The 18,276-nt window shown below is 55.4% G+C and overlaps 1 protein-coding gene across 1 annotated transcript in view; it reads left to right on the forward strand.

Annotated features, from left to right (window-relative positions):
• Abcc3 (ATP binding cassette subfamily C member 3) overlaps window positions 1-18,276 on the forward strand; it is a 50,318-nt gene that overhangs the window by 14,815 nt on the left and 17,227 nt on the right. The window contains exons 3-25 of the mRNA XM_047543682.1: window positions 172-297; window positions 501-638; window positions 1,683-1,808; window positions 2,033-2,094; window positions 2,835-2,966; window positions 4,060-4,251; window positions 7,283-7,460; window positions 7,552-7,713; window positions 8,217-8,309; window positions 9,728-9,931; window positions 10,052-10,198; window positions 10,579-10,666; window positions 10,947-11,013; window positions 11,227-11,353; window positions 11,435-11,611; window positions 13,533-13,700; window positions 13,964-14,153; window positions 15,050-15,161; window positions 15,276-15,414; window positions 15,517-15,724; window positions 15,911-16,221; window positions 16,704-16,903; window positions 17,020-17,146. Of these exons, the coding sequence (XP_047399638.1) occupies window positions 172-297; window positions 501-638; window positions 1,683-1,808; window positions 2,033-2,094; window positions 2,835-2,966; window positions 4,060-4,251; window positions 7,283-7,460; window positions 7,552-7,713; window positions 8,217-8,309; window positions 9,728-9,931; window positions 10,052-10,198; window positions 10,579-10,666; window positions 10,947-11,013; window positions 11,227-11,353; window positions 11,435-11,611; window positions 13,533-13,700; window positions 13,964-14,153; window positions 15,050-15,161; window positions 15,276-15,414; window positions 15,517-15,724; window positions 15,911-16,221; window positions 16,704-16,903; window positions 17,020-17,146 (3,474 nt within the window). The remainder of the gene's footprint in view (window positions 1-171; window positions 298-500; window positions 639-1,682; window positions 1,809-2,032; window positions 2,095-2,834; window positions 2,967-4,059; window positions 4,252-7,282; window positions 7,461-7,551; window positions 7,714-8,216; window positions 8,310-9,727; window positions 9,932-10,051; window positions 10,199-10,578; window positions 10,667-10,946; window positions 11,014-11,226; window positions 11,354-11,434; window positions 11,612-13,532; window positions 13,701-13,963; window positions 14,154-15,049; window positions 15,162-15,275; window positions 15,415-15,516; window positions 15,725-15,910; window positions 16,222-16,703; window positions 16,904-17,019; window positions 17,147-18,276) is intronic.

An 18,276-nucleotide genomic window follows, 5' to 3' on the forward strand; every position in this document is an offset into this window, starting at 1 on the left:
CAGAGCATCCCATCCCCACCCCCAAGAAGCTTTTGGCCAGGGTCCCTCCCAGCCCTTGGAGCCAGGCCCAGGCATGTCTGGTGGCTTCTAATGGCTTCAGAAACAAAGACCCCTTCCCAGCAGGGACAGCCCCTGCCTCTAAGGAATCTTCAAGCCATGCCCTGTTCACAGGCCCTGGCCATCCTGCTGTGGTGCGTCTCCTGGGCCGACCTCTTCTACTCCTTCCATGGCCTGGTCCAGGGCTGGGCCCCTCCACCTGTCTTCTTCGTTAGCCCCCTGGTGGTGGGGATCACCATGGTCAGTGCGGGACCCGGCAGGCGGGGTGGGGAGGTCTCCAGTGGGTTGTGGATTGTGATGGGGGGGTCCGTGGACTCTGGGGAGAAGGCTCAGGAAAGCATAGGGGCGACTCCAGAAACATCCAGCCACATGGGCTGGGGAGGAACGGAGGCCGGGCCAGATGTGTGTGCTCTGGTCAAGCCGCCCCGACCCTCCCTGCACAGTTGCTGGCCACCCTGCTGATCCAGTACGAGCGGCTGCAAGGGGTACAGTCCTCGGGGGTCCTCATCATCTTCTGGTTCCTGTGTGTGGTCTGTGCCATCATTCCCTTCCGCTCCAAGATCCTTTCAGTCCTAGCAGAGGTAAGGGGTGCGGAGTGGGGGCGGTCCTGCCTGGTCTAGCCCTGTCTGGCCAGGGCTGGGGGTGACCTCAGGGTTCACTGTCATTGCTGAGTTGCAGGCCCCTTCCTGCTACCCCTCCTCTCTCCCACAACCCTCCGTTCAACGCTTTCCGTGTTGCTCCGTGCTTGCTGCATCTCTGCCTGGAAGCAGGCAGGAGACGGGAGGACCGTGTAACGCAGGGAAATGGGTCAAAGATGAGCCAATGTGGGATGCTCCTGGGAGCTCAGGGGACCATGCCACAGCCACCACCACCAAGTGCAATGTTGAGTGAGGGGGTCGGTCATGTCATGAACACATGTATGGAGATGCCACATAAGAGATGTTACATTGCTCTCCTTCCGCCCCCTGATTCAATTCCTGGCCTCTCTCTTGATCTGTGGTGGTGGAGGCGGGAATGGAACATTGGGGTCAGTCGAGTGCCCCCCATTTCCTCCTTTCCGAGGGAGGCAGACAAGTAGAGTAGCTAGGAGCACAGGCTCTGAACAGCCCACTCACCCCAGTGTGATCGTGGGTAAGTCGCTGAACCGTTTGCGGCCTCTTGTCTTCATGGCAGAATGGGCCTCATAAACGTTCCTCAGCTGGGCATGGTGGCACACCTGTAATCCCAGCAACCTGGGAGGCTGAAGGGACTCACAAGTTGGGGCCAACCTGAGCAACTGAGCAAGACCCTTTCTCAAAAAATAATAAAGAAAACAAAAGGGCTGAGGTGTGGCTGAGTGGTAGAGCGCCCCCGGGCTCAACCCCCAGCCCTGCCATACGCTTTCCTGAGTGTGGGTTGTCGGCCTGGTTAGGCAAGCACGATGTCTGGCACAGGGCAGGTCCTCACCAGGCCACAGTCCCTGTCATCCTTTCGTACCTCACAGAATCCTGAGTGGGGACCCAAGCACCCCTCACCACCCCCCACCTTCTGCCTTCTACCCCAGAGGAACCTGATTCCCCAAGGGACTCCCCAGGACAGGGGACCTCTCAGGGGCTTCTGACACCCCCCACCCTCTCCGCACCCAGGGCAAGATCTCAGACCCTTTCCGCTTCACCACCTTCTACATCTCCTTTGCTCTGCTGCTTTCCGCCCTCATCGTGTCCTGCTTCAGGGAGAAGCCGCCATTTTTCTCCCCAGAGAATGACGACCCTGTGAGTTGACCAGGGAGAGGGTGGGAGCCCCACAGCGTTCTCAGCCCTGCCCTGACCAGCAGCTCCCCGCCCTTCCTACCCCTTCAGAGGGGGATATATCATCTCCACAACCTATAACCCGGGCCTGGGACGGGGAGGGTGCAAGGGCCATCCCTGCCTCAGCTGAGCGTTTAAAGGCTGATGGGCACTCCTGACTCCCTCTGTCCCATTCTCTCACCTTCTAGAACCCCAGCCCCGAGGCCAGTGCTGGCTTCCTCTCCCGCCTGTCTTTCGGGTGGTTCACAGGGTGAGTTGGTCCTTTCTCCAGCCTGGGCCAGTGGGAGGGGAGGGTGAGGAGGTGAGAGCGAGGAGGGGAAGCAGGCCAGAAGTCCAGGACCTGAGCGGTTGGGCCGGCCGGCCCCCTCCCCATACTCGAACCCCGTGGGCATGGAGCAGATGAGGCTGAGGCGAGGCCTCTGGGCTGGGTGCTGAGCGGGGAGGCCAGTCCAGGCCCAGCTTCTCTCTCAGGCTAACGGCCAGCCCTGCATCTGGCAGGCCGCAGGGCTGATGAGCCCAGGGGGCTGAAAGGAGATTGTAATTAGTTCTGAGCTGTTCCATCTGGGATAAGCTTGCATCCCGTCATCTCCTTGGCTGCCCCTCAGAGCGGCTTGAGCGGATAATTGTGTCTGTGACCTGGGTGACAACTCATCAGCCACGCGGCACTGAGGAAGCACCTGAGGCTGGACTCAGTCCACCCCACACCTTGTCCTCATCCAGCCGCAGCCCGTGTGGATTTCATCACCAGGGCTGGGGGCAGATGGGCCACCTGGGGAGGAGAAGCGGGACAGAGTGGGAACTCGGGAGGGAGGCGGCAGCGACCTGCAGCCTCGCTGTGGGAATGGAAGAGACGTCTCCCCTGGTGGAAGCACTGGAGGAAGCCCCCTGTTCTGGAGATCCTGGGGCCCTGGAGACAATTGCCCCCAGCTCCAGGCAGCTAAATCCTAACCCTGTGTGAGGCTGCCTACGTGCCCCCACCTCCCTGCCCAGGATGGCCATCCTCGGCTACCGGCGTCCCCTGGTGGATCAGGACCTCTGGTCCCTGAATAAGGAGGACTGCTCCCACATGGTGGTGCAGCGGCTGCTCAAGGAATGGAAGAGGCAGCAAAAGCAAGCAGCAGGGTGAGGCCCCTTGTCCCTGTGCCCTCTGTGTTCCCTCACTCCCGTGCCCCACCCTCCTCCCAGGCTCCCTGCAGTGACGCAGGTAGAGCTGGAGCAATCAGACACTGGGCCGGGAGAAGAGCAGCCCAGGGGACATCCCAGCAACCTCAGGTTGTTTCAGGCACATGCATAGGCTGGCGGGGGCGCTCTCCCCAACTCTGTCAAGGGCAAGAGAGAGGCTGACACTCTGGTGACACTCTGCCCTGGGCCCTTAGCATGGAGATGAGCTCATTTAATCTCTCGAAGCCCTACAAGGTAGAGTCTGTCACCCCTATGGTACAGAAGAGGACACTGAGGCACAGAGACTTACTGTGGTGCCCAAGGTCCACCAGCAGATGGTAGCAGAACTGGGGTCCCCACCCAGCTGTCCAGCCCAGAGGTCCTGCTCTTACCACTGCTCTACCCTGCCTGACGAGAGGCGATTCCAGGGACTTCCTTCAGAAGGGGAAGGAGGCAGGGCCTGGAAGGGAGGAAGCTCCAGTTGAGGGGGCTTTATAACCTTCCATCAAAGACCCGCAGACATTTCTCTGGCCAACTTTCCTGCAAAAAGAGCTAGGGCTCAGGGTCCTCCTTCCTCACCCACTTCTAAACCCGCTTCCCTCTCACCCACAACCTGGGGGCTTCAATGCTTACTGAGCCCAGAACCTCTGACGTTTACTAGGGACCTGGGCTGGGTTCACAGTACCTTGGCTCTGAGGGTGTGGAGTCTGTGAGGAGGCCCGTGCCCCACACGTGTCCGCCTGCTGCACCGCTCCCTGCTCCTCTACGCCACCTCGGACCCTCCCTTTCAGTCGACCCGAGACGGCACCGCTAGCCATCCTGCCTGTTTCTCCCCTTCCATCTCAGCAGCCCCCCTGGGGGAGGCAAGGAGAGGGCCAGAGACTGGAAAGAGCTGGGCTGATCCTTAAGGAGCCGTCTGGCCACCCTGCAGAAACCCCCTGGCACCTGCGGAGAGTCACCTGGGGAATCCGCCTGCTGTCTGTCCCTCTCCCTCCTCACTCCCATGAGGCCCACGGGCCCATGCCTACCCACTGCTCCTTCCTCCCCCGACCAGACCCAAGGCTGCAGCGGCATTTGGGAAGACAGTCTCCGGTGAGGACCAGGTGCTGCTGGGGCACCGACCTAGGTCCCCAGAGGCCTCCTTCCTATGGGCCCTGCTGGCCACCTTTAGGTCCAGCCTCCTCATCAGCGCCTGCTACAAGTTGGTCCTGGACCTGCTGTCCTTCGTCAACCCGCAGCTACTCAGGTCTCACACCCTCTTGCTGTGGCCCTTCCTTGGGGGGAGGGCTGGGCTGCTGGCTGCCCCCAAGGGCTGACCCAGGGGAGGGGACAATATATAGTGCAATTCAGTCCTCCAGCCAGGAACTGAGGAGTTGGCATCTCCTGTGTGAAGTTTGGCAAGTGACATTGTCTTGACAGCTATTTCCCACCCTCCTTCCACTTGTATTTGTTGGGTACATTCTGTGGACCAGGCACTGTGGTGGATTCGTTCATAGACTCTCTCTTTAAGCCTCTCCAACAAAATAAAGTAATACCAGCACCTCCCAGCCTCTCCTGTTGGGAGGTGCTGGTATTACTTTATTTCTTTATTGTTGGTACTAGAGAGTGAACCCAGAGGTCCTCTATCACAGAGCCACACCCCCAGCCCTTAAAAAGAATTTTTTTAAAAATTTGAGACAAGGGCTCACCAAGTTGCTGAGGCCAGCCTCAAACTTGTAATCCTCCTGCCTCAGCCTCCCTCCCGAGTTGCTGGGATTATAGGTACGCACCACCACCCCTGCTCTGTATTCCTGTTTTCTTTTTTTAAATGAGAAAGAAGACACTCAGAGGGGTGAAGTGACTTGGCCAAAGGCAAGCAGGTGGTAAAAAGAGTCAGACTTTGGTTCAGGGCTCTGAATTCCATCCAGCTAAAATACTCTTTCTGCTACTCACATTGGTCACATGAGGCTTGGACTAGGAGGTGCTCTCAAATGCCAGGTCGGGTGGCGAGCCTCCTCACACCTTTGCCCCTCCATGTGTGCCTTATTCATTCCACAAAAACATTTTGAGCCCCCAGGGTTCCAGAATGGCGCCCGACACTAGGGAGGCAGAGAGAATAAGTTACGGTCTTGAGATCTTAGGGGAGAGCCCACCATGGTTCAATAAGAATACAGCAGGAAGAGGGGCACCAGGAATCTGAAAAGCCCCGAGAAGGGCAAGGGGGTCAGCCTGGGATGGCAGGGGACACTTGCCAGCTCAGAAGGTTAATCACACTTAGAGGAAGGAGTGGGTGAAATAGAAGCCCAAGCCACAAAGAGCTGAACCGGCATGACTCAGGAATTCTAGACCTGGAGGAAAGGGTACGGGAGGGAGTGGCAGGGAACAGGAAGAGAGCTAAGGCTCGCCTCCAAAGCCAGGAAGCCAGGGAGGGGCCTTCGGGAGGCACTGCCAAAAGCATGGGGGATGTAGGGCAGGGTGGCCAAGTGGAAGTGGACCAACCAGGTGCCCTGGGATTCCAGGCCAGGCATGAGATCAGGATTCAGGAGCTAATCCGAAGATGGGTGTGTGTGCCAGGGGGCGGAGTCGAGGGCAGCCTGGGTTCCGGCCTAGGTACCAGGGGGGGTGGCTCTTTCCCTGAACGGTGAGCTCAGAGGAAGGAGGAGGCCAGGAAGGAGGCAAGAGAGGGAACTGGGCCCTGGCAAAGCTGGGCCAGCGTTGCCGGTGGGCCCTCCAAAGGGACATTCCCAGCTGGCTGGAGATCACAACAGCAGAGCCATGGTGGGAGGGGAGCCCAAGCTCCCACATGGGGCGCTCAGCTCCCCTGGAGAGCCCATGAGTGGGAGAGGCCAGCGGGCCCCAGCGGAACCCTAGGAATCCTGGCAGGTCCAGAGAGTGCTGCACGGATTCCAGGGGCCAGAGCTGGAACCCGGAACAAGGAGAACACACAGAGAGGGCTCCCTGGGGAAGCGCAGCCTCCAGTGCCCAAAGTTGACTTGACCCCGTAGAGGGCAACATGGCATTGATTGGTGACCTTCACAAGAGCAGAGGCTGGGTCAGAGGGGAAGGGCCTGAGAGCACTGTGAACTGCCTGCCATGGGAACAGGGATGTGAAACTCCAGAAACTTGCCCAAGAGAGAGAGAGCTGTGGTTTGCTGCCCTAACATATTTCCACAGACCGAGAGGCTTGAAACGACGGAAATTCATTCCCTCAGTTCTGGAGACCAGAAGTCCAAAATCAAAGTGTCACCAGGGCTGGGGTTTTTCCCCACAGAGGTTCTGAATGAGAATCTGCCAAATCTGACCATAACTTAACTTGATGACAAATGCTAAGACCCCGTGTCCAAATGAGGTCACATTCGTAGGTACCAGAGGTCAGAACCTGAACTTACCTTTTTATAGACACAGCTCTACCCACAACAGAAGGGGAGATCTGGCTCTGAGGATGGCTGGAGGCCTCCGTGGGGCCAAGGGGAGGTTTGTCCTGGCAAGAAGAGATGTGGTCAGGTCAATGAGTGAAGGCACAGAACTGACAGGGAGGTGAAGATACTGAAGATCTTGTGACAGTGGGCATGTTCCTGCAGAGGTGGGCGGGCTCCAAAGCTCAGGGAGGCAGGATCTGGCTTGGAGAGCTGCCTCTTCTGAGGCAGGAGCAAAGACTGAGTGCAGGTGTTCAGAGGGCAGTTTGTGGACGACAGGAAGCTCTGTGGGTGATTGAAATGGGAAGGCAGGGAACAGACAAGAGGGGCAGGAATGGGCACCGTGAAGCACACCTGTAATCCCAGCGGCTCAGGAGGCTCAGACAGGAGGATCGCAAGTTCAAAGTCAGCCTCAGCAACTTAGTGAGGCTCTAAACAACTCAGTGAGACCCTGTCTCTAAATAAAATAGAAAAAAGGGGCGGGGGCTGGGGCTGTAGCTCAGTGGCAGAGTGCTCACCTAGCACATTTGAGGCACTGGGTTGGATCCTCAGCAGCACAAAAAAATAAATTAAAGCATGCTGTCCATCTACAACTACAAAAAAATATATATTTTTAAAAGGGGTGGGGAAGTGGTTTAGTGGTTATGTGTCCTTGTGTGACATAAGGGCTGCCTGACCAGGTCCATCTGGGACAGGGAAGGAGATGAAGGCTTTAGGGAGCAAGGGTGGCAGTCATGGGCTTCACACTCCTGGGATGACCACACCCTGGTCCAGAGCTGGCAACCCCCACCCACAAGGTTTCACAGGCAGGAGCCACAGGGGAAGCAGAGGACAGTGACCGGGGAGCAGACCCTCCCTCATGTCTCTCCCCTCCTCCGGCAGCATCCTGATTCAGTTTATTTCAAACCCCACTGCCCCGGCCTGGTGGGGCTTCCTGCTGGCTGGGCTGATGTTCACGAGCTCCATGATACAGACGCTGATCGTAAACCAGTATCACCACGGCATCTTTGTGTACGGCTTGCAGTTCCGAACAGCGATCACGGGTCTCATCTACAGGAAGGTGAGCCAGGTTGGGGTGCGGGGAGAGGCCAGGCCTGCACAGCTTGGGAGAAGCTCACAGGCCTAGTCCATCCCGTGCTGTCCATCTGCAGGCGCTGGTCATCACCAATTCAGTCAAACATCAGTCCACTGTGGGAGAAATGGTCAACCTGATGTCAGTGGACGCCCAGCGCTTCATGGATGTTGCCCCCTTCATCAACATGATCTGGTCAACACCGCTGCAGATCATCCTGACCATCTACTTCCTCTGGCAGGTGATTCTTGAGCCTTGACCTTTACCCTCTTCCTCTGACCTGGCTGCAGAAGGGACAAGAGAGGCCCAGTCTGGGCCGGTGGCACAGCTGTGTCAAGCACATAAGAGCTTCCCTAAGTACCGGGGGGACCTTGGGGCTGCTTGTGTCTGCAGCTATGCCTCTTCAGCCTGGGCTGTGATCCTTCCCCCAGAAACCAGGGCTGGGGGCCTCAGAGGCAGGGTGGGTGTGGCTCTGGCAGCGATGGTCTATCTGTCTGTCTGTTCTAGCCTTCCCATGTGTATGGGCAGCGTTCTAGGCCTGCTCTTGCCTACCTGTTGTCACTGTCTGATGACTGACTGCTTCCGCCAATGTCATGCTCGTTCTGGCTTTCTGTCTGTCTGACCGACTCAAGTCTTGCTTCCTGCCCATTGTGTTTCAGGTCAGAGGTTTCTGTCTGTTGGGTTCTGTCTGCAGACTTTTGCTCTCTGTCTGTCGGTCTCATCGACCCACCTGTTCCTCCTCAGATGCTGGGTCCCTCTTCCCTGGCTGGAGTGGCTCTCCTGATCTTGCTGATTCCAATTAATGGGATGGTAGCCATGAAGATGCGGTCCTACCAGGTGGGTGCTGTTGAATTTGCGCTGCTCCTGCCTGGAGCCTCTGGCCAGGAACCGGGGGACGGTGTTCACAAGCCTGGGTTCCTTCGCTCCCCTGTTACCAATGACTCACAAGCCATCGGCACAAGCCCTAGGTCCTGCCACCTGTGCCGCCCTGAGAAGGTGTTGGGAACATTCTTATTTCACCTAAAGAGATAAGGGCAGGCTGGAGAGAGGCAGGGCTGGGACTCGAACCTGGGCCTTCTGTTCTAATGAGAACTTTGCCCAAGATGTTGTGCCAAGCACAGACGGCCATTTAATCCATTTGTAAACATTTACTGATGTCCTGGGTAGCTTTCCACTGCACGTAGAATAAATGACAAGACAAGACCAGCCAGCATGCTCCCTCCTACCTTGCAAGCCCTCAACCCTGTAGTATGGCCAGGTTTCACCCCGGCGGGCCTATCTTTTCTCCAAAGTACCAAGCTCTGTGTGCCGCTGGTCAACCACACGCTCTTCCCTCTTCCTGGAACACTCTTCACCCCTCCTCGCCTCTCAATTCCCTCCTTCCCCTTCAATTCTCAGCATAAAGCTCACTTCCTCCAGAAGCCCACCCTGATCACTGCCTAAGTTCCCTGCCCCCTCCCTGTTATTCTCTCTCCCAACTTTTTTTTTTTTTTTTGTACCCGGGATTGAACTCAGGGGCACTCGACCACTGAGCCACATCCTCAGCCCTATTTTGTATTTTATTTAGAGACAGGATCTCACTGAGTTGCCTAGCGCCTCACTTTTGCAGAGGCTGGCTTTGAACTTGCAGTCCTCCTGCCTCAGCTTCCCCAGCCGCTGGGATGAGAGGCATGTGCCACACTCCCTGCACTCACAGCATCCCTTTATTTCCCTTCAGATGGCACATGATGATTTATAATGGAGCATTTATTCCAGTAATTCTTGCTATGTGCCTCCCCCACCGACTCCCACCTTGTCTGAATTGTTCATCACGATATCCTCCATCTAGCATATAATAGGTGCTCAATAAACAGGGACTGAATGGATAAACTTATTTGGTGTCCCAACTTGGTGACCCTTAGTCTGAAAGAGAGAAATAAGCAATCCATGTTCTTAGGAAGCTCCTGGCCTAACTGGGGGCACATGTGAATGTGTGGATGGTTATGGGGGAGAAAGGAAAAATGCAGCCTCTAGAAAGAGTTGTCAAGGGTGCCTGCGGTTCATAAGGTCCTTTGGAGTCGCAAGGCAGGAAGTTGTAGAGCGGTCTGGGAAGCCCATGATGGCGGCCTGAGGGTAGCGCTGGGAGGAGGGGAGGGCCGGGCAGGAGAAGGCAAGGCGGCTGTGCTGGATGAGGATGTCAGGAAGGCGTGAGCCCCGCGGGAAGGAGGCGTGGGAAGGGGAGGGAACGTACCACTGCCCTCCTCTCCTCTGCACAGGTGCAGCAAATGAAGTTCAAGGACTCGCGCATCAAGCTGATGAGTGAGATCCTGGGTGGCATCAAGGTGCTGAAGCTGTATGCCTGGGAGCCCAGCTTCCTGGGGCTGGTGGAAGGCATCAGGCAGGGCGAGCTCCGGCTGCTACGCAAGGGAACCTACCTCCAAGCCATATCCAACTTCATCTGGGTCTGCACCCCCTTCCTGGTGAGGATCCCCACTGGGGCCGGGCTCCCGCCTCCCGCTTAGCCAGCCTGGGTCTCAGGGTGTCCCTGGTGACTGGGACCCAGCAGACTCCACTTTGACACTTGCTCCTGCTCTGCACAGGTGACCCTGATCACCCTCGGGGTGTTTGTGTGCGTGGACGAGAACAATGTGCTGGACGCCGAGAAGGCCTTCGTGTCCGTGTCCTTGTTCGATGTCTTAAGGATGCCCCTCAGCTTGCTGTCCAATTTAATCAGCAACCTCATCCAGGTAACCCCTGGCAAGGTTGGGGGTTTCCCTGGGGTCAGGACAGGTTGTTGAGGTCAGGGAAGAGTCACTTAGGGTCAGGAAATAATCAAGGAAAGTTCCTGTAGTCAGGGCAGGACCGTTTGTCCTTACTAAGAGTTGTCGAGGGTGCCTGCGGTTCGTAAGGTCCTTTGGAGTCGCAGGAGATGGAGTGCGATCTCTGGAAACCTGAGTTCTGGAGACAGCCTCCTCTGGCCAACCTGGGCCTTTCCTTTGGGCAGTAGGAACCATGGAACTAGGTTGTGGGAGGGGCTGGTCTAGTTCAGGAAGTGAGGGACGGAGCCGGGGTAGGAGGGGTGGAAGGTGGGAGAAGCAACCTCTAGGGCTGACTCAGCCTCCTGCAGGCCAATGTGTCTCTGAAACGGATCCAGCATTTCCTGAACCAAGATGAACTTGACTTCCAGTGTGTGGAGAGAAAGACCATCTCCCCAGGTCCAGACATCTCCTGCCAGGGCTGCCCTCGCACCAGCCGCTGTTCTTTGTTCCACGCTTTCTAATCTTCCTCCTTTTCTTCTTCCTCTTTGCACACCTGCTTTCTACGGCCCCGCTCCTCCGTCTTCTGGGTCCTTTGCTCCTCTTCCCCACAGGGCTCCCCAGTCCTCCTGCCCTTCCTCCAGGGATTCCAGGCTTCCTCCCCGTCCTTGCCCCCAGGCCTCCCTACCTCTTCCTCGTTCCCTGAGCTCCCTGACCCTGTACACCTTGGTTCTCCCAGGCTATGCCATCACCATACACAATGGCACCTTCACCTGGGCCCAGGACCTGCCCCCTATCCTGCACAGGTACCAGCTTCTCCCACTCTCTTCTCAGCCTTCCTAAGTGGGAGGAAGGTTAGATCAATAGCAGCACCCTCTTTCCTCTCTTTAATGGGGAATGCAGAAAAAAGCCCCTGCTTGCCAGGGTGGTATCTGGAAGGGAGGAGGGCTTGGGTCTGCAGGCAGCAGGCTGGGAATCAAACCTGAACCCTACCTCTGACTGGGGCTTCTTCCTCCCAGCCTAAACATCCAAATCCTGAAAGGGGCACTAGTGGCCGTGGTGGGGCCGGTGGGCTGTGGGAAGTCCTCCCTGGTGTCTGCCCTGCTGGGCGAGATGGAGAAACTGGAAGGCAAAGTGTCTGTGAAGGTGAGAGGGATGGGGTTCCTTCGAAGGGCGTGAGGCTCGACCAGGCCTTGGGCAAACCCTGAGGCAAACTTCTCTGGCCAGGGCTCTGTGGCCTATGTGCCCCAGCAGGCATGGATCCAGAACTGCACGCTTCAGGAAAATGTGCTGTTTGGCCAGACCATGGATCCTAAGCGCTACCAACAGGCTCTGGAGACCTGTGCTCTGCTAGCAGACCTGGAGGTCCTGCCTGGTGGGGACCAGACAGAGATCGGAGAGAAGGTACAGGCTCCCCTCCTGTCCCTGAGGAGCCAGCACATAAAGCTGCCCTCCTCAGCCCAACTCAGGTCCAGGTATTCATTCCTTCATTTACACATTTTTGTAATATCACCTCCAACCCTGTGCCAGGCCCTGGGGAAACACATCTCCTACTGGTGCAGCCAACTCATGAGCAGGTAGGGGTGGCAGATCACCCTGGGGCCAGGCTGAAGTCCTGTGCAGGGTACAGGAAGGAGACTAAAGGAGAGTCTGCATAAAGAAGAGCATCTCTGGGCTGGGGATGTAGCTCAGTTGGTAGAGTGCTTGCCTTGCAGGCCCGAGGCCCTGGGTTCAATCCCCAGCACTGCAAAAAAAAAAAAAAAAGAGCATCACTTCTGAGTTTAATCTTGGCAACTGAGAAAGAGGTTGTCATTCATCTGTTTGTTCATTTTTCATTCATTCATCAGATTTTTATTAAGCACCTATTATATGTCAGACAATATTATACAGTAGTGGATGCACCAGGCTAAAATCTTTACCTTCATATACTTTACATTCTAGTGGGGAAAGAGACGATAAGCAAGATAAGTCTGTATAAGATATTAGATAATGCTACAGGGAAAAAATGAAGCAAATAAAGCAAGGTAAGAATATGTACAGGTTTGAATTGTTGACTGAGGTTAGAAAATAGAGCTTGGGTATAGGGCAAGGCAGAACCTGGAAGACTGTAGTTAAGATTTTGGACTTTAAAAAACATGAGACAATGTGTAACGAATTAGAAAAAAAATTTTTTTTTTTTTTTTTTTTTTGCGGTGCTGGGGATTGAACCCAGGGCCTTGTGCTTGCAAGGCAAGCACTCTACCAACAGCTATCTCCCCAGCCCAGAAAAAATGTTTAAAAATTAAAAAAAAAAAAAAAAGAGACCGTCAGGTACACACACCTGTAATTCCAGGAACTGGGAAGGCTGAGGCAGGAAGATTACAAGTTCAAGGCCAGCCTGGGCAATTTGGTGAGATCCTGTCTCAAAATAAAAAATAAAAAGGGCAAGCTGGGTGCCATGGTGCACACCTGCAATCCCAGCAACTCAGGAGGCTCAGGCAGGAGGATCAAAAGCTGGAGGCCAGCCTCAGCAACTTCGTGAGGCCCTAAGCAACTTAGTGAGACCTTGTCACAAAATTAAAAAAGAAAAAAAAAAAAAAAACAAAACTGGAGATGTGGCTTTTGACACCCTGAGTTCAATCCCCAGTACCAAAATAAATATATAAATAAAAAGGGCTGGGGATGTGTCTCAGAGGTAGAGTGCCCTTGAGTTCCATCCCCAGTACCACAAAACGAAGGACATTGGCCTGAGTTTTGTTTTTCTGTTTTCTTTTGTTTGTTTTTAATTGTCGCCAAGGACACCTAACATAAAATGTGCCACTGTAACGTTTTCTAAGGTGCAGTTCAGTCACATCAAGTGCTTTCTCATTGTTAGGCAATCATCTCCACTGGATATCTGTCCCCTTGATTGCTAACTCCCCCGTCCCTTCTCCCCCAACCCCTGGCAACTACCGTTCTTCCATTGCTAGGAATTGGACTACTCTAGGTAAGTCACATGAGGAAGTCACACGGAATCTTTGCATGACTGGCTCACTTCACGGAGCATCAGGTCCTCCAGGTCCATCCTTCCTGTAGCACGTCAGTGTTTCCTTCCTTCTTGAGGCTGAATGATCGTGTGGTGTGTGGATGGACCTTGTGTGTTTCCATTCATCTGCTGAAGGACACTTGGTTTGGGCAGGGTCACCTAGAGAAGCTGGTAAAGCAAAGAGGAGGACTCAGACCACCACCCCTTCTTCGGTGGCTATACAGTTTCACAAAGACAGCCGGAAACTGTGTGAAATGTTCCCCTGGGCCTGTCTGATCCCCTTCCATCCTGCACCCGCCTCCCAACACCTCCTCCTTCCAGGGCATCAACCTGTCTGGGGGTCAGCGGCAGCGAGTCAGTTTGGCCCGGGCTGTTTACAGCAACGCTGATATTTTTCTGCTGGATGATCCATTGTCAGCGGTGGACTCCCACGTGGCCAGACATATCTTCGACCACGTGATTGGGCCGGAAGGTGTGCTGGCAGGCAAGGTGAGGCTAAGGGGGCTCAGGTAAGATCAGGGGCCAAAGAGACAACGGGTGAGACCTGGAGGTATGGAACCCAAGAAGCAGGAGTGTGGGTTGAGCAGCCGAGGAAACCCCTGGGGATGGCACTGAGTAAGCTGAAGAAAACACGGGGTGAGTCCTGGAGGTGCCCATCCATGCTCCCTGGACAGCTCACCCCGGTGTCCCGGCACCATGCGTGTTACCGTGCCGCGGGCAGAGGGGCTGAAAGCCGGCTGCCTTCTCTGCAGACTCGCTTGCTGGTGACACACGGCATCAGCTTCCTGCCCCAGACGGACTTCATCATCGTCCTGGCTGACGGGCAGGTGTCTGAGATGGGCCCCTACTCAGCCCTCCTGCAACACGATGGCTCTTTTGCCAACTTCCTCCACAACTATGCACCGGATGAGCCTCAGGAGCACCTGGAGGACAGCAGGATTGGTATCTGCCGTTCCTGGCCCTCCTGAGTCCTGCGCCCTCCTGGCATCTCCCTGGTCTGGGGTCTCCAAGTCTCTCTGGACTGGCCCACTGTCGGACCATCAAGGTTCTGGGAAACCTGGGCCACCTGTGTTGCGCATCTCCAGAGGGAAAGTGAATGGGGTGCAGCCAAGTCCGGCCTGCCCTCCTCCCTAACTATGGGACCTTGGATCAGCAGCTCAGATCTCAGAGCCTCAGTAGTCCCACCTGTCATAAGGGCATGTGGACTCAGGTCCTAAATATGTGGCAAATCTGTTTTTGGGAGAAGTTGTTTAGCAAATATGCAAGTGCTTGGTAGACATTCAAGAGTTACTGAACTGTGTCCAGGCACTGAGAGATAGCAGTCAATGGCAGGGGCAAAAATCCCTGTCCTCACAGCGCCTACTACAGTCCTTGGGCTGGCACCATGCCCCGCCCCCCACCTTGTCACCCAGCTGGCTCACAGGCCCCTTTCCTGCATACTGCCATATCTACAACCAACCTGTCTAAAGCATTCACCCAGTGCTATGTCCCTTGCTAATCCCTAGACACACATTCTTTCCTTTAACCCTCGCAGTGACACCATGAGCCAAGTACCACTATGATGATCCCTTTCCCATGCCTGCCTAAGGTTTCGCTTCAAGGAAGTGGAATTTAAGCTCAGTCAGCCTGACTCCAGAGCCCGAGTTCCTTACTCTTATATTTGAGTCCCCTTCTCCATAGTCTCTGGAGGGAAGTTTTCCTTGTTGGCTAACCCAGGTCTTTCTGGTTGTCCTTCTGAACCCTCTTGGCCTTCCTTGTGCTTGTTCATCTGGGGTTAGGGGACACAAGGACTGCAGCAAGAGCAGCCAACCTCTGTGATTTCCTCCCACCCTCTGCAGTCTTGGAACAAACAGACGAGGAGGAGCTTCTGATAGATGACACGCTCAGCAACCACACAGGCCTGACAGAGAGTGAGCCGGTCACGTACGAGGTCCAAAGGCAGTTTGTGAGGTGAGTTCCCAGCCCCCCGAAGGCTGCAGCTGGGCTCCCACGCCTTGCACTCTGGGCCTCTGTCCTGGGGGTGTCCGAGACCTCCTCGCCGGGTCTGACCAGCTGCCTCCACAGACAGCTGAGCACGATGTCTTCAGAAGGGGAGAGTCAGAGTCGCATGGTGCCCTGGAGACACCTGAGTCAATCAGAGAAAGTCGTAGAAGCAAAGAAGACGGGGATGCTCATCCAGGAGGAGAAGGCGGAGACTGGCAAAGTGAGTAGGGTGGACCAGAAGGACTGGAGAGGATGAACTGGCTGCCTGCAGTCCCAGAGTTCGTGGGATCCTGTCCCCAACTGTGGTGGGCTCTCCCTGCAGGTGAGGCTCAGAGTGTTCTTGGATTATGCCAAGGCCGTGGGGCTCTGGACCTCGTTTGTTATCTGTGTCCTCTATGTGGGCCAAAGTGCAGCTGCCATTGGGGCCGACATGTGGCTCAGTGCCTGGACCAGCGACTCCATGGCAGAAGGCAGACAGAACAACACCTCCCTGCGGCTGGGCGTCTATGCTACCCTGGGAATTCTGCAAGGTGAACCTGTGGACCTGCCCGAAGGGGCTCCTGGATCCCTTCCTCTCCTATGGCGCTCAGGCTCCCCAAACCATACCCCTGCCTCAGAGCCCCCCTAACCCACCCAACTGTCCTTGTCCCTGAATTGGCCCCTCCGTGCCCACCAGGCCTCCCAGGTGAGCGAGCTGCCCTCGCCTCCCCCCACAGGGCTCCTGGTGATGCTGTCAGCCTTCACAATGGCCATGGGCGGTGTCCATGCTGCAAGCCTTCTGCACAAGGCGCTGCTGTACAACAAGATACACTCGCCCCAGGCCTTCTTTGACACCACTCCCTCAGGCCGTATCCTCAATCGCTTCTCCAAGGACATCAACGTCATGGATGAGATTCTGGCCCCCTCCATCCTCCTGTTGCTCAGAACCTTCTGCTCCTCCCTGTCCACGCTCATAGTCATCACGGTCACCACCCCGCTCTTCCTTGTGGTCATCCTTCCTCTGGCTGTGCTCTACATATTCACGCAGGTACTAGAGGGTGGGAGGGGCGCATGTATGGGTGTGCACCTGGACCATGTCAGGCTGTTGGCTGTATTTTGGCAAAACACTATGGTTGGGAGTGGTGGTGCACACCTACTATAATCCCAGCCACTGGGGAGGCTGAGGCAGGAGGATCCACAAGTTCGAGGCCAGCCTCAGCAACTCAGCGATGCCCCAAGCAACTTAGCGAGACCCTGTCTCAAAATTAAAAATTTAAAGATCTGGGGATGTAGCTTAGTGGCAAAGTACCTCCGGGTTCAATCCCCAATGCCAAAAAGATAAAGAATGAAAGAAGGACCCTAAATCTCCAAGCGGGGGTGACAGGAAAAGGCAGCAAGATCTCATGGGCAAAGGGGGGCCAGCTAGTTGACTAGCAGTCCAAGAAAACACAGATGGGTTCAGAGGATGAACAGAACTGAGTGGGGGGCTTCCGCACCCTGGCCCCAAGCTCTTCCCCCATTCCCCATCAGCGCTTCTATGTGGCCACCTCCCGGCAACTGAGGCGGCTGGAATCCATCAACCGCTCGCCCATCTACTCCCACTTTTCGGAGACAGTGAGTGGCACCAGTGTCATCCGGGCCTACAACCGCAGCCACGACTTCCAGGTCCTCAGCAATATGAAGGTGGACACCAACCAGAAGAGTAGCTACCTCTTCATTGTCTCCAACCGGTCAGAAGCCTCCTCTTCCGCCCCCTCCTCCGGGCACCTCCACAGGCCCTGTTGTCCCGGCCTCCTGAGCCTTTCCCGCACCGTGTCCCCATTTCCTCCCTGTCTGGTCCTCACAGGTGGCTAAGCGTCCGAGTGGAGTTCGTGGGGAACTGCGTGGTGTTCTTTGCGGCGCTGTTCGCGGTGATTGGGAGAAGCAGCCTGAACCCCGGGCTGGTGGGCCTTTCTGTGTCCTACGCCCTACAGGTATGGAAAGGCCAGGGCCCCGGGGCGGGACCGCCACTGGGCAAAGGCCATACAAGTGTCACAAGCGCCTCCAGAGTGCCCTCTCTTCGCAATAAGGGGACAGTGGCAGGTTCTGCCCTCAAGGCCTGTGAGCTCACAGGTGTAAAGAGACTCCCCTCAGCAGGGCGCTGGAACACAGGCTGAGTGGGCCTTTGTGGAAGCAGAAACAAAACGCAGGGGCCCAGAGGAGCCCAGAGGAGCAGCCTGCCCTGGGGTGTTGGAGAAATGATCGTGGAACTTGGCCCCCAACTCAGGGAAGTGTAGACACACCACACCTCACATTCCCGTGCCTGCGGAGAAAGCAGAGTCAGCCCCGGGTATCCAAGGGCTCTGCATCCAGAGATTCAACCCAGTGCAGGTGGAAAATACGAAAAAGAAAAACCAAAGCAAGGCTTGCATTTGCCTCGTCCCAAATACTCCGCTGAATCCGTATGAATGAAGTGATAGGCAGGCATTTTATTAGGTTTTATAAATAATCTAGAGATGACTTAACGCTTACAGGAAGGATGTAAGTAGGTTGCATACAAGTATGACATCATTTTACATAAAGGACTTGAACATTCGTGGATTTTGGTATCTTTAGGAGATCCTGGAACCAATTCTCTGGTGATACTGAGGGATGACTATACACAGATCAGACAGATCAGGTGACTGGAGCCTGTGCTGGAGGTCAAGTAGGTCGCCCTGACACCAGCCTGTGTGGTCAGAGTTATGTAACTGCAAGTGGAATTTTTGTAAAGCAGATCACATGGTTAATGCCTCAGGTGGCTCCAATCCTGAATGCATTGGTAAACAAAAGGCAAAGGAGACAGGGTAATCTTCTCCAACATTAATGTGCGTGTGCATTATCTGGAGATCTTGTTAAAATGTACATCCTGATTCACTGGGTCGGGGATGGAGCTCAGGATTTGGCATTTCTAGCAGGGACTCCTTGGTACACAAAACGTGGTCTCTGGACTGGCTGCATCCACATCTTCCCGGAGCTTGTCAGGAATGAGGACACTCAGGTCCCACCCTAGACCTAGTGGATCAGAAGCTGCATTTTAACAAGATTCTCTGGGAAGTGTTATACATATTAAAGTTTAAGTAAC

Source organism: Sciurus carolinensis, chromosome 3, assembly GCF_902686445.1.
Source record: "Sciurus carolinensis chromosome 3, mSciCar1.2, whole genome shotgun sequence".
In the NCBI taxonomy this organism is placed as follows: domain Eukaryota; kingdom Metazoa; phylum Chordata; class Mammalia; order Rodentia; family Sciuridae; genus Sciurus; species Sciurus carolinensis.